General features: G+C 42.3%; 1 protein-coding gene across 17 annotated transcripts in view; it reads right to left on the bottom strand.

Moving 5' to 3' along the window:
- The window catches only part of LOC115615550 (ankyrin repeat and KH domain-containing protein 1-like), a 102,964-nt gene that overhangs the window by 46,478 nt on the left and 43,172 nt on the right, over positions 1–13,314 (bottom strand). For 11 of the 17 annotated variants that reach the window (XM_030503817.1, XM_030503813.1, XM_030503816.1 and 8 more), the window contains 4 exons: positions 11,240–11,477; positions 10,824–11,015; positions 9,295–9,404; positions 2,926–2,985 (listed from right to left, as the gene is read on the bottom strand). In XM_030503817.1, the coding sequence (XP_030359677.1) occupies positions 2,926–2,985; positions 9,295–9,404; positions 10,824–11,015; positions 11,240–11,477 (600 nt within the window). Of the gene's footprint in view, positions 1–114; positions 2,986–9,294; positions 9,405–10,823; positions 11,016–11,239; positions 11,478–13,314 lie in introns of those variants that run through there. The other 6 variants (XR_003994088.1, XM_030503814.1, XM_030503812.1 and 3 more) reach the window with 2 other exon arrangements.

Consider the following 13,314-nt stretch of genomic DNA (forward strand, 5'->3'; position numbering starts at 1 on the left):
TATTAGGACCAGGGTTTGGGGTGTTTTTTCATTAAATATCTGGGAAGCCAAGCTCTAAGTTCAGTATTTACTTCTGGAATCGCATGTGTATCTAACAGTGAAAGTTAACATTCGGTACTGACAGTGGATGACATGGCTATTTACAAATATAAAAGGACGAGAATAGATTTGGCAGAACAAATCAACTCCTTCCCATAATTTCAGTATTCCTGAAAACTCTGCAGATGTCCTCTGACATATGGCTTGCTTCAGTTGCAAGCTGCACCTTAGATTAGCTTTCTGTTCATACATTCGAGAAAGAAATCTCTTGACTGTACCTTCTATTGGAGCCTGATACACTGCAGAAAACACAACCCAATCTTTGCTATGAGGGAGGTTACACAGCCCCTCTCCTATGTGCTTTGGAAAGAACAGAAACACTCTGCTCCTGTGCCTTCATAATGACTTTGTGTTATTGTACCCTGCTTTAACACGTCTAAACCTCAAAGAACTGTGCCATTTCTTTGCTTGCTTGGTACAGCAACGCGTTAGTGCAGACAGGCAGGAAGGGAAACCTTCCAGACTTACTGCTGAAGTCACCTTTTTTGTTTTAATATAAAGTAGATTCCACTCCCAGGCAAATGATGGTTTAGCTGCCGCTATCTGCATGCTTTTGGATTGTCTGCATGTCAGAGATACTTGCAGGACATGTAAAGCTCATTAGGTTAGTATATGGCCTCATGACATGCAAGAATTAGCAGCATGCCCTTGAGCTCTGGTGCTTACTATTTGGTATAGTTTTTCCTTCCTCAGCCACTGCCAATAGGTCATAGAAAGTCAGATGCTGCTGTTTGCCCGATGCACAGTAAATCCCTGGTACTGGTGGCACATCACTTACAAAGCAGTTATGGATGCAAAGAACCACTGACCACCCCTTTACTCTGAGGAGGACCAGAACATTACTGCCCACACAATTATTCAATATACATTTCTAAATCACCACTGATGCAACAGCAAAGATGGCAAGAAGCAAAATTTATTTGAGGTTATAGCTTAGCTATATTCAAGACAGTGAAAAGCCATCCAAATGTAGCGTTTCAGATAACTAGCAGTAAGATATTATTTGCAACATTCTCTATTCCTAGCAGACTTCACTGTAAGTCTTAAACACGGATGTCAGGAGGCTCCTCATTGAAATGCAAGGCAGTTACCCTGCCCAGTTTAACCAACTGTCACTTCATCAAGCAGGCAGAACTTGATCCTCAACTATTATACACTTCAAACACTTGCAGTACCGTACACATCATCAGTCCAGCTAAACTAGACCATTTGTCTGCCCACCTGCTGTAGATCTGCAAAAGTTACTGCATTTTGATGGTGTTTTTCACATCAAAGACAGAATTAATTTAATCTTAAAATATACATTTCTATGACTTCAGCACTCTATCCAGCCCTGACAAAGGCTAACAGATAGCATCAACTCGAGCTTTAAAGGAAAGCATCTAGACCAAGCCAAACTAAGAAGCTGATCCAGCGCACCACAGTGCTTCTATCTAACTCACACCCTTCTTTTACCTGGAATGGCCATACATTTCAAAGATACTGTTTTTTTTTTTTTTAGCTGTATTAGATAATCAAAATCAGGACAGAGAACATGAAAACTGTCAAAAGCATCCTCCAGCATTTTCCAATGTGCTACTTCCTTGTATCAATATGAAGTACATGCAAATGCTTTTTTTCTAAGAACAAAACTAGCAAGGAGTGCTCATCTCCAAAGACAACTTCCCCAGCTCTCTGCACTGCAGGACTCACCAGTGTTCTGTCCCTCTTCACTGCTCCAGCCCTGAGAAACACTGCAGTTAGTATGACCAGAAAGAGATATAAAGGAGAACACCTATGCCACCATTCTCTAAACACTTATGTGTTCTCCTGCTAATTCTGCTTGAAAGAATGCCCGAGAAGACTTTTCCATAGGTTTAGGTACCAGGAACGAAGGGGAAAGCAAGAGTATTACCCACATCAGGTAAGAGTTTACATCATCTGCATCTTTTCCACTGGGACTCAAAGAGGAGATGAGAATCCAGTCAGTAACAACAATTATTTCCTTTCTAGCTAAACCAGTATTTCAGAGAGCAGAGCAAAAGCAGTGTCATCAGAACCTGGTATTTTTTTATCCTTGATTTCGAGTTCTCTGGTGTAGGTGATTCCAAGATCAGCTACACAAGGGCTTCCGCTCCCCATGGTACTATCCTCCCTGGTTCACAAGGATTCATGGTTGGCAAGTATTATTCCCTAGTATATTTTTTCCAAGTCCATTTCCAATGTCATATGTTATTTTAATGTAAGGGTGCAATTGGTCTCTTCAACTCCTAAAAAGCCTCTCACCCATGACAACGGTGAATATTTAACAGAAATCTAAATGTTGTTCTAAGCAAAACGATTTAGATGACGTTTCTGATGCAAGACAACAGCCAAACAATACATTTCCTATCACTGTGCCACTTCGCTCATTTTCCGGATTGAATCCCCATCAAAAGATACAGGATTCCAGCAGTCACCAACCTAATTGCCCCAGATAACCTTCCAGAGATATGTAGCAAAGCAGTATTTCAGAGGCACCTAAAAACTCAACTAGGCCTCTAGTTTAAATACGTGAAAAGGAAAGACCTTACAGGAAGCTGGATATGTAGCAACAGATTTAACTCAGCTACTTGTGCTAACAGACTCAATCAGATCACTTGCTGCACTGGTGAAGGTTGAGATACTGTTGTGTAAACAGGGGTTTTAGAAAACCCAGCAGCAGGGAAAACGCAGCACAGAGATGCCATGTCTGGTCTGCACAGGGAGGCTTTGTGTTTTAGAAGAGATTTAGATGCTTTAAAGCCATGCTTATTGTTAGCATGTATCCTGAGGCTGCAGCTTACAAGCATCAAAGGCCAACCTCACCTGATGCTTGCCCGGCTCTATGCCCTCCAAAATAGTCTTCTTTAAGTCCTCCTGCTTGTCCTGCGGAAGGAAAAAGAACAACTCACGGCTCTCGTTCTACAAATAAATGTTGTTCTTGGTCATGAAGACCTGGAATGTGAGCTTAAATGGACTGGATCCACCAGCTGAAGCCTCTGTTTTGCTGGAATCAGGCAAGCAAGCACAAAGGTAAGACCAAGCAATGCAGCTCTTGCTGGCTGAGACGCCTACCACAAGCCATTGGGATTCATGATGAGAGCATAAAGGTTACATACAGCATCTCGTTAAATACAAGATGACTTTTTTGCTCATTAGTGGCAAAAGAGAGAATTTCATTGTACTTCACACCATCCAGAGGCTGCAACACAACATCCAAAAGGTGTTAACTACAAAAATTAGCTTCTTGTGTGCTACAACCTTTTGCTTTATTTATAGCAGACTGAAGGCCAACTCTAAAAAGACCTGGAATCCCTGACCTTCCCCGATGGCTCAAGAAACAGCAAGGAAAAACGTGACAGCTTCTCAGCCCCCTCACTGTCACACCACCACAGCTGTCTCCAGCATGGTTCCATTCAAATCCATAAAGCATTGGCTATTTTTGTAGATGTTTAAATGCTGCCTTATGCACACTGCATCAAACATGAAGTGTGTCATACACAGAAAGGAAGTGAGTTTCTGAGTAAGGAGCTACATCAATGTGATGGATGTTATCAGCTGAAGGCGAAGCCCCCATCCTAGGGGAAGAACCAAGAGGCAGTTTGGCATGCCTGTATTTTCATTTTTATTTTATCTGGTTTTGCAACTGGATTTCTGTGGATGCCAGGGAGCCAGTTTTAATGTCTAAGGAAAGCTGCATGTGGAATTTTAACTAGTACAAAGAGCTTTGGGGAGCGCTTAACAGTGCAAAATGAAAAGAATGCAAGGATGAAGCAGCCCTCGGGTTCTCTTCCATCTCTCAAGTTCAGTATAAAAGCACCCACGTATTTTGTAGCAGAAAGGTAAACTCCATCATGAGATCAACTCTCCTGTGCAGCAGAGTCACGTCCAGCTGCAAAGCAGGCCAGATTACAAAGTCCCAATTCAAAACTGTTTTCTGTGCTTCCCAGCTGAGAAAAGCTGGCAACCTCTCACTGCCCAAAAAGGAAGAATCTCTCGTTTTCAGCTACACTGGAACAGGCAAAGATGTAACTACCTTGTCAAGAGCAGTCTCTCTCTCTCAAAAAGGAGTCTCCAGTATGTAGCACTTCATCCAGGTCTGGTTCTATATTAAAAGGGAACAGGACCAGGCATCCAAACAGGCACTTTTAGTTTATAGAAAGGCATACATCTTAAAAGCAGGATATTACCTCTCAATTAAATAGCACCAATACTCTGTGAGTTTTACCATCCTTAAGAAGGAAACTCTAAGGAAACTGCTAGTAAAGACACAAAGAAGAGGAAAACAAATAAAAGAGAACTCTTACAGGTAAAAGAAAAGTCTCTTCTAACCTCTGAGGTTAGAGAAATCCTCGACACACAGGTAAATAACTGTCTTATTGAAGTGCTGCTTATACTCTCCTGAAGGTATTAAACCATATCACCATCTAGAAAAAAAATCTTCTATCAAATTCTATTCAGGATTCTAATGTCCAAATTTTTACTCCTGTTAATCACAAAAATCTAAAATAGGTGTTTTGACCCCAACAAAGAGCTTTGTAAACAAGTAAAATTTACATTTGGTCCAGTGGCAGGGGCTCAGCCTAAGACCCTGGAAGTCTGCAGTCCTGCAGGCGATAAAGGGATTAGGATGCAACTAAGGCACAGATGGGATCACAGGCTGAAGGCTTCAGATGTGCCTCATATTAAGTCATTCATATGGTTGGCAAGAGCAAGCCGATTTCAAAATGCATACATTAGCAAGGAAAGGTGTAGGGCCTGCCAAGCTAGCTTTGTTACAGACTCTGACAGGCCAACTTTGTCCCTGTAAGGACATGGAAAAGACAGATCCCTTCAAGAAGGGCAGCAGAAAACCAGCAGAGTAACTGGTAACAAGCCAGACTTCATGAACAATTAGTCACAAGGAGATACAAATTCATCAGGATACCACATGTGATTGAGAAGCTCTGCAGCAGACAGGACCAGGGCAGTGCGAGCTCTGACACCATTTGTTTCTAGAAGAACTTGCCAATGCAGAGTTTAAAGGAAAAATTAACCACTAACTAGGGAAAATTCACCTCTGCCATCATTTTCATTTAGTTCTGCTGGTTCTTATAAAGCCACACTCCTTAATGAATCTAACAGAGTTCTCAAGGTCACCACTGGCTCTTGAACGGAATTACATATGTGATACCTAGGCCAGAAGATCAGTCCTGAAAAGCAAAGAGCTCCCATGTTCTACTTCCAAGAACAGCAGCCTTTTGTGCTGAGACGTGGCGGTAATAATCACTTCCAGTTCAGACAAAAACTTTACTGGAACTAGAATCCCTCATCATATAATGACCAGCGAATGGTTTGGGTTGGACAGGACCTTCAAAGACACTCTACTCCACCCACCTGCCAGGTGCATGTCCAACCTAACCTTGAACTTTTCTAGTGATGGGCATCCACAACTCCTCTGGGCAACTTGCTTGTAGTGTCTCACCACCTTCATCATAAAACACGCTCAAACTTTAGCTCAAGGTTCTATTCTGAGATTGAGAAAACCTCAACTGGACATGAGCAACACACAAGAATCTGTTCAGTAGAATGAGGTGGGTAACTTCAAAGTTGGAAAACTTCAGTTTTCAATGAGCACGATACAGGAAACCCCCTGACAAACATCTCCTGCCTCTGCCAATTTGGCTAACCCAGCATGGGAGAGGCTCCTCTTCACACCTGCAGTCTCAAAGTTTGCACCTCAACTCCCAGTCAGCCCTGACCTCCTGGCCATTGAAGAGAGACTTGAGAAGCCAGGAAAGATTTGAGGTCTTAGAATAGATTATATGCTTTCCAAATCATGGAATAAAGGCTCTGAATTGTGAAGAAATGGATCACAACCGATCTTGACAGCCAGTGTTCACTGTTCCTTTAACCCAAGCGCATTTGGGGAAGAATGAACAATTTTCTTTCCTTGATCTGGAATCAGGGAGAAGAAAAATCCTCAGAAACTATGCTCCTTGCCTGCCTGCCTGGTCTGGAAGAAGACAGAATATGCAGGTGGCTCACAAACCAATAAAGTAACAGCAGCATAATCCAGCACTGGCTACATATCTGTGGGTAAATAACACAGGGCCAGGAGACAAGCTTAGGCATGGGGTCACTGGTCATTCACTCTGCTTATTCCTTTGCAGCTACCCTGGCGTAGTACTGGCCCTGTCAAGAACAACAGGGGAGGAGGTCACCAGGGACTGCTCCCAATGGACAGCATGGAAAATGTGACATCAGGTTACTCTTCACTTATCTGGGAAGCCTCACACGAACCCCTTCAAGACCTCATCCCACAACCCAAGGGTGTCCATTGTATGCTCCCAGTATCGTGGGATGAAAATACCACTCTGGTGGGCTGCATCGTAGCCACTGACATCCTTACAGACACAGGGGCACAGCCCCAAGCTCAGTGACCTACCAGGCCCAGTGCTGGCACAGCATGGATGCATGTGCCATTTGCCCTTGCAATCAGAGAACAGCCCTCAGCTCTGTTTTATGTTACTGTTCAAGACATAACCAGTGTTTTCCTCAGAAAGGACCTCTCCCCAAGAGGGTAAGATGTTGTATGTGCAGCTCCTCAGTGACTGCATGTAAACCTGAGGTATGAAGGCTTCTGGAAAACAACGAAACATCAGTGGAAGCAATCCCAAGAAAGACTGAAGTTGCAGGATGAAAAAGGAAAGAGAGAAAACCAACTGGACATGTACTTTCATTTGCTGTGTCTCAACATCAGAAGGAGAGCAAAATTAACCAATTTTGAACACAGACCAAGCAGAGGCTGAAGTCCAGCTCCACATTCAATTCCCTACTCCATCACAGACTTCCTGGGACAACTTGCTGAAATAATCCAACCTCATTTCAATTACCAATGAAAACTGGAATCTGGAAAAATAACCTCCCATGGTACTGTCAAAGAAGGTTTTTCATAGCCCAGCAGCAAGGCCACACGCTTCAAGAACCCTCCCCAGTACAAAGATAACTCTATCCACAAGAACTCACAACTCCTAATGCAGCAAAACCACACAAAGGTTTGAAAGGAAACTGCTCCACACCTGAGGCACCTGCCGTAAGCACTGCTGCAGTTTCCAGGTGTTTCCCCATTTACTTACAATCAGAACCCAACACTAGTAGATTTACATGGCAGGTCTCCCTTTGCTTCCCTACAGTACTTTTCTTGAGGGGTCCCCATTTTGATTGGCAGCACAAGAAAATGCAGTAAAATAAAACTACTATAGAGAGGCCCGGGATTCTTCTCTGCAGTACTGATCAGAACTAGATGCTAAAGGCCACAAACACTGCCCACCTTGGTGAGGAGAGGGGAAATAATACAAGCGACAAGACGAATAACTTGAAGTGACATTTAAGCAGCAACCCTTGAATGTATTGATTTAAAAGTTTATGCAGTTAATATTTTTTGCTTCATGCTTTGCTCCTCACTGTAAGATACTTCATGGCTTATATCTGTTTATAACCAAGTACTTATTTAAATACCCAACAGAACCCCAAACCCTTACCCCTGTCCCTACTCAAGTGGTTGATGCTCGGCACCCACGACTGAAGTGAGCAAAGTGCAGCACACACAAACACCCCCCTCCACCTACATGCCCTTCCTCCCTGGTAGGAACACACGAAGCAGACATTGACTGCAGAAGAATTAATAAGGCCTGAAAAAAAGTATACTCATAAAGAAGAGTGGAATTATTATTAATCCACCATTACAGCATTCATTTATTTGTAGTTGTAAATATATACCTGAAAAATTAAAACATCTAAGACTGAAATTTAAGTACCTTCATTAGGATGTTGATCTATCACGTTCAATGATAATATTTTCTGACATCCTTTATTATTTAAAAGGAATAAAACCCCCTAAAATATCCAACTAAAACCTCAAGCCCCCCCCAAAAAAAAACCCCACACAAGCAGAGTGTGGAAAAAGAAGAAATAGTGGGAGGAAAAAAAAAAGAAAAAAAGAAAAAACAACAACAAAAAGGCAACAAAAAAATACTCTTCCCTGCTTATCTTAGGAGCATAAGGCTCCTGAACTGCTTTAGAGGACTAACAGATCAACTGGGCTTTACGGCTTAAAAGCCAAACAAACCCTGTATCTCTGTGGCTGATGAAGAGGCAGTTTTAGGTCTCCCACTACAGAATGTGAAAAAAAATCGAAACAATTATGGAAACAGCTTAGTTATGATTAAATGTGTTACAGAAAATAAAGACTGTGAAAGCAATACACTAAAACCCAGAGTTACAAGAAAGAAAACAGTTCTGGGACAAAGAACAGAGATGATCTGATGTTGGTCATTGAAAAGGCATTGCTTAGTTTGGTGTTTTTTCGTGTTGTAGTTTTAGAAACTTAAGACACTCAGTCTCTTAGTTCAGAAACAGAGTCTCTTAGTTCAGAAACTAACCCTAAAGTAGAGTATTACTAGCTTCTAATGCTAAAACATTTTAAATTCAGAAAAGTGGAGCAAGTAAACTCTAATCCACAAGAGTTTGAGAATAATGAAGTAGCATAATGAATTAAAGCAATGCAGAAATATCTCCTGCTAAACAATAAAACTTACTGATCATACCATAATAATAAAATCACAGACTGGTTTAGGTTGGAAGGGACCTTAAAGCTCATGCAGTTCCAACCCTCTGCCACAGGCAGGGACACCTTCCACTAGACCAGGTTGCTCCAAGCCCCTGTGTCCAACCTGGCCTTGAACACTGCCAGGGATGGGGCAGCCACAGCTTCTCTGGGCACCCTGTGCCAGCGCCTCAGCACCCTCACAGGGAAGAGCTTCTGCCTCAGAGCTCATCTCAACCTCCCCTCTGGCAGGTTAAAGCCATTCCCCTTGTCCTGTCCCTACAGGCCCTTGTCCAAAGCCCCTCCCAGTAAAAATTCCCCCAATTGAAACCCCCCCCCCCCCAAAAGAAGACAATGAACTGTCACAAGCATAAACTGTAGAGAAAACTTTTCACTTAACGGATGTAAGATTAACCAATAATATTTTTAATTTTTTTTCAGACCAAACAATGTGCAGGCTTCTTAAAAAACTTTCTTCTGTGCCTGTTTTTGCACCCATATGTGAATCTCAATTGCTAAAATCGCCTTTCTGCTCTGCAAGCATGTCAGCTTTGGCATACAGTTTGAAACCAAAGTACCTTCCCCACCAGAGGCAGCAGCAATCTTACCAGATCAGCACCAGCTTGAAGCAACACATCTGCAACATCAGTATGTCCATTTTCACAGGCATAGGTCAAAGCTGTGTCTCCTGTCGCTGTGGTGGCATGAACATTTGCTCCTAGAAACACAACAGTAGCTTGTTCTTACTGGACATCACCTTATCAAGCATTTTGTATCACATAAATACAAAAATCAAGGCACTTCATCTGTGACCAAGAGCTTCCACAGCCCGAGGGCTTCGCTCTCATGGTAAAAATTGCTCGTAGTAAAAATACTCTGAGGAGAAGCAAAGGCTTGGAAAAAGCGTGACCGACAATCTGAGCACCTGTATGCTCGCTTATTCCTATATTCCCTCTACAGCAATGAAGATTCCAGTTGTTACAACACATAAAAGTGAATCCAGACAGTTGTCTAGACTATCCATTTGACAGGAGCTGCATGCCAAGGAAAAACCAGACAAAATGCATATTATTTAATTAGTATTAATGCTCCAAGACCATACACTTGTACATATTTCATTTCTTCCCTACTCTTTAAAATAATTTGCTTTAAAACCATTTTGTTGAAATAATTTGACTAGCTTCATACACACCTCCACATAGCTTTCATGCTATGCATGGCTCTGGTATGTAATGCATTATTCTCAATAAAAGCCAATGTGATTATCCATTTTTGTATTCTCAAGGTGTGAGATATATTTAGACACTCCTTGATGTCAAATCAAGGCTCCTCAATTCACTCTCCACATTATCAGAAGTGAAGTGCAAGCAGCATTCCCAGTGAGCTGGTGACAGGTGTCACAGCCTGGTGTCACTGCACAAAGAGATGCAGTTGTCACTGTCCCTCCCTAAGCAGCGAGCACTACTTTCTAGAATTACAAATCCAGACAATTTCCTGCTTAGGAAAGAGCATACAAATAAATAACTCCCATAACAAGGAAGACTTCCAAAATGCAGCTCCCTTTCATTTATTTTTTTAAGCAGTATTACTACATTTCAGTCTCTACCTACTTTCAACTGACAGATGAAAACTGCAGTGTCGTTTCCCCCCAACTCCAAGCAAGATTTAACTTTTACTACTGTGTTGTGTAGTAGGAAAACTCATTCCTCACAGAAATCCAGCACATTCCAGAATCTGTCTTGCACACTATTTCCCAAGGCACAATTCCTAAAGTACTGGTTATCTAGGGAGACCGACTGCAGATAACCAGGCTCAGTCAAAGCAGAAGCAACATATAAAACCAGGCATTATCTGTATTATTTTGTCCTGAACGCAGTCAGCTGGAAGCAATGTTCCTAATGGATATGGATGGTTCTAGATATGCCACGCAATGCAGGGCTCTGTGAGGCACTTTTCTCTGTTAACAGCATCACGCAATATTGAGGTGTATCATATGCTTTTTCCTTCTTGTTAAAGCATCTGAGAATACAGTTTCTTGTAACAAGACTGACACAAACAAGCCCAGGTATCTTCTAAACCATATAGAACATTGAGTCTATAGTATCTGTGGGCTAGCTCGTCTGCACTGTACACATACCTGCTGCCAGCAAGTATTTCACCAATTCAAGATGACCTTCTTGAGCAGCTTCCATCAAAGGTGTTGAGCAACCAAGTTCAATATCAGCTCCTGCCTTAATAAGGAAGTCAGCTACTTCAGAAAACCCTCCACAGCATGCCAGAGTAAGAGCTGTTTCCTGTGTTTCTTCTGTCTGTGCATTTATATTTGCCCCTAGGAAACAAAAGAGCTGTTATTTTAACTGACCAGACACACGGTAGGAAGGTGAATGCTCATCATCTCCACTTGTTTAGGTGTTTTAGCTTTGCTCTCTAGTTACAGCAACAAGCAGTGACAGCCACACACTACATCAGAGGAATTTGCACCTAATACTTAGTGGCAAATGGTCAGCACTGCATTCTTAGTAAGGAATGCTCAAGAAACAACAGTGCTCTCACCTTGTGCCAGCAGCAAGGCAACCATCTCCTCATGGCCTTCCCGGGCAGCTTCCATTAGAGGAGTATAACCTTCATCATTAACTTCCTCCAGGTTAGCTCCCCTCTCAATCAGGAGAGCTGCTAACTCCACGTGCCCACCACAAGCAGCCAGAGTGAGTGGAGACTCAAATGAATCTGCAGGCATGTTCACTTGAGCGCCACTGTCCAAAAGCAAGCGTGCCACTTCCACGTGCCCATCCTACAGAACAAACAGGAACATCAAAGTCAGAAACATCTGAAGTCACTTGATGCTGGAGTTGCAGTCACTATCACACTAGGTCTGAAAGTGATCCTAAAGAGACAGTCTTTTTATTGATGATGGTTCCATTTATGACATAGTTATGGTAATGCTTGGATTAAAGTGACATTCAGGTTTCCACCTACATCTAAGGTTCAAATGCATGAGGAAAAAAGGCAGATCTATGGTGGGGTTTTGGTCCTGTCTGTTTGTTTTCCTTTCTTGGGGAAGTAGGGAAGGAATTATGGGATAAATATCCAGCACAATCCCTGAGACACAGAAGTAATAGAGATAGCAAACAAGTACCATAAGTAATAAACCCACTCCCTGACTAAACACCAAAACAAACATTGGAGCAAATATTTTCTTTTTCTCTGTAGTTGATTAATGGCTTCTACAGGCAAAGAAGAAAAGCTCCAACTGGCAATTTCTAGATCCTGGGAAAGACCTGCAGAGAAACTAAAGTGGGTTCAATGAGGTAGGTAACAGGAGGAGGGAAGACTCAAATAAATCTTAAAAGAGACTGGAAAGTGCCTTGGGGTGAAGCACTCTTTGTCATAGAGAGAAGAGAATGAAGATTGCCAGAGCAATCTGTTTGAGCCCTTACCAATCAAAGCATATAAATGCAGCTCTCAGCTTCCCAGGAAACTACCAGTAAACTCCTCAAAGTCACTTGAAATGGACCAAGTACCAAAAATCCATGTTTCACCTCAGGTGTGGTCTGTATTGACCCAATACCTCTCAAAGGGGGAAAAAGTAAAGAAATTTTGACATTAAGAAAGAAGAAACACCCACATTGGTTCTCCCTCCCACATAACTTCAGAAACTGGGACCCAAACTTGTGGAACAATCTGGAGATCTGGAAAAATTGAAACCAATCGCAAACACCACCTAATGAAGGGGGAAGGTTCAGGCCATGCAAAGAGTGCTTGGTGAGGTACAGAAGGTCTGAGAGTCTAATCAGAGGACATTGTGGAATGCACAATTAAACAGGATAACTTAAAGATAGAAAGGGAACTCCAAGTGAAAGACTTCAGTCGAAGCCTGCTCTGTATCTCTCAGTGGAGGGAAAACCATTTACTGCTTTGCATATTGCAGGTGCATGGGTATTACATGCATCATCTTGGTCACTCCATTTGCCATATGAAGATATACGGGGTTCATTCAGGAGTAAACTGTCAGTCAGCTATGATTTAGAGCCCTGTGTCTTGACACAGTGGTTCTCCTAGGATTTGGCAGTTCAGATGGATTAATTCTTTAGACTAGCCTCAATGCATGCTGACAGATGTTGCTAAAGAACTAAAGAATACTTCTTCCTGAGGAAGACATAAAAAGGGCTAATTTCAGTAGCAAATAGCAGATGTTTTTACAATGTGTCCTTTGAAGGAAATCTAAATGAAGTTGGGCAATACTAAAGGGGAAAAAGACATTAGAAGACCTCTCTGCCTGAGGTTCAAGCCAGAGCTGTTGAGGCTAGGGCACTGCTACCTAGGGGTAATTTATAAAGTTATAACGCTAATAATTCCACTAATTCCTGAAATTGAAGAGCTTCCTATGTATCAAGAACCACAACCTCAAGTGAACGACCAGTTCCCCATCCTGATCTCACCAGAAGTGTCAGACAGTAACTCGAACAGCTAACACAAAGAGGGATATCAAAGACACGACTCTTGCCAACACTTGTCTTAAGTTGACCATGAAGCAGGTAGTAACCCGAGACTGACAGCAATCAAGTCTACAATCAAAGACAGGCTGTTGTTCTCAGAGAAGATGGCTAAAAGCCAACAACCACCTCATC

This window comes from Strigops habroptila, chromosome 12 (assembly GCF_004027225.2).
Source record: "Strigops habroptila isolate Jane chromosome 12, bStrHab1.2.pri, whole genome shotgun sequence".
Lineage (NCBI taxonomy): Eukaryota > Metazoa > Chordata > Aves > Psittaciformes > Psittacidae > Strigops > Strigops habroptila.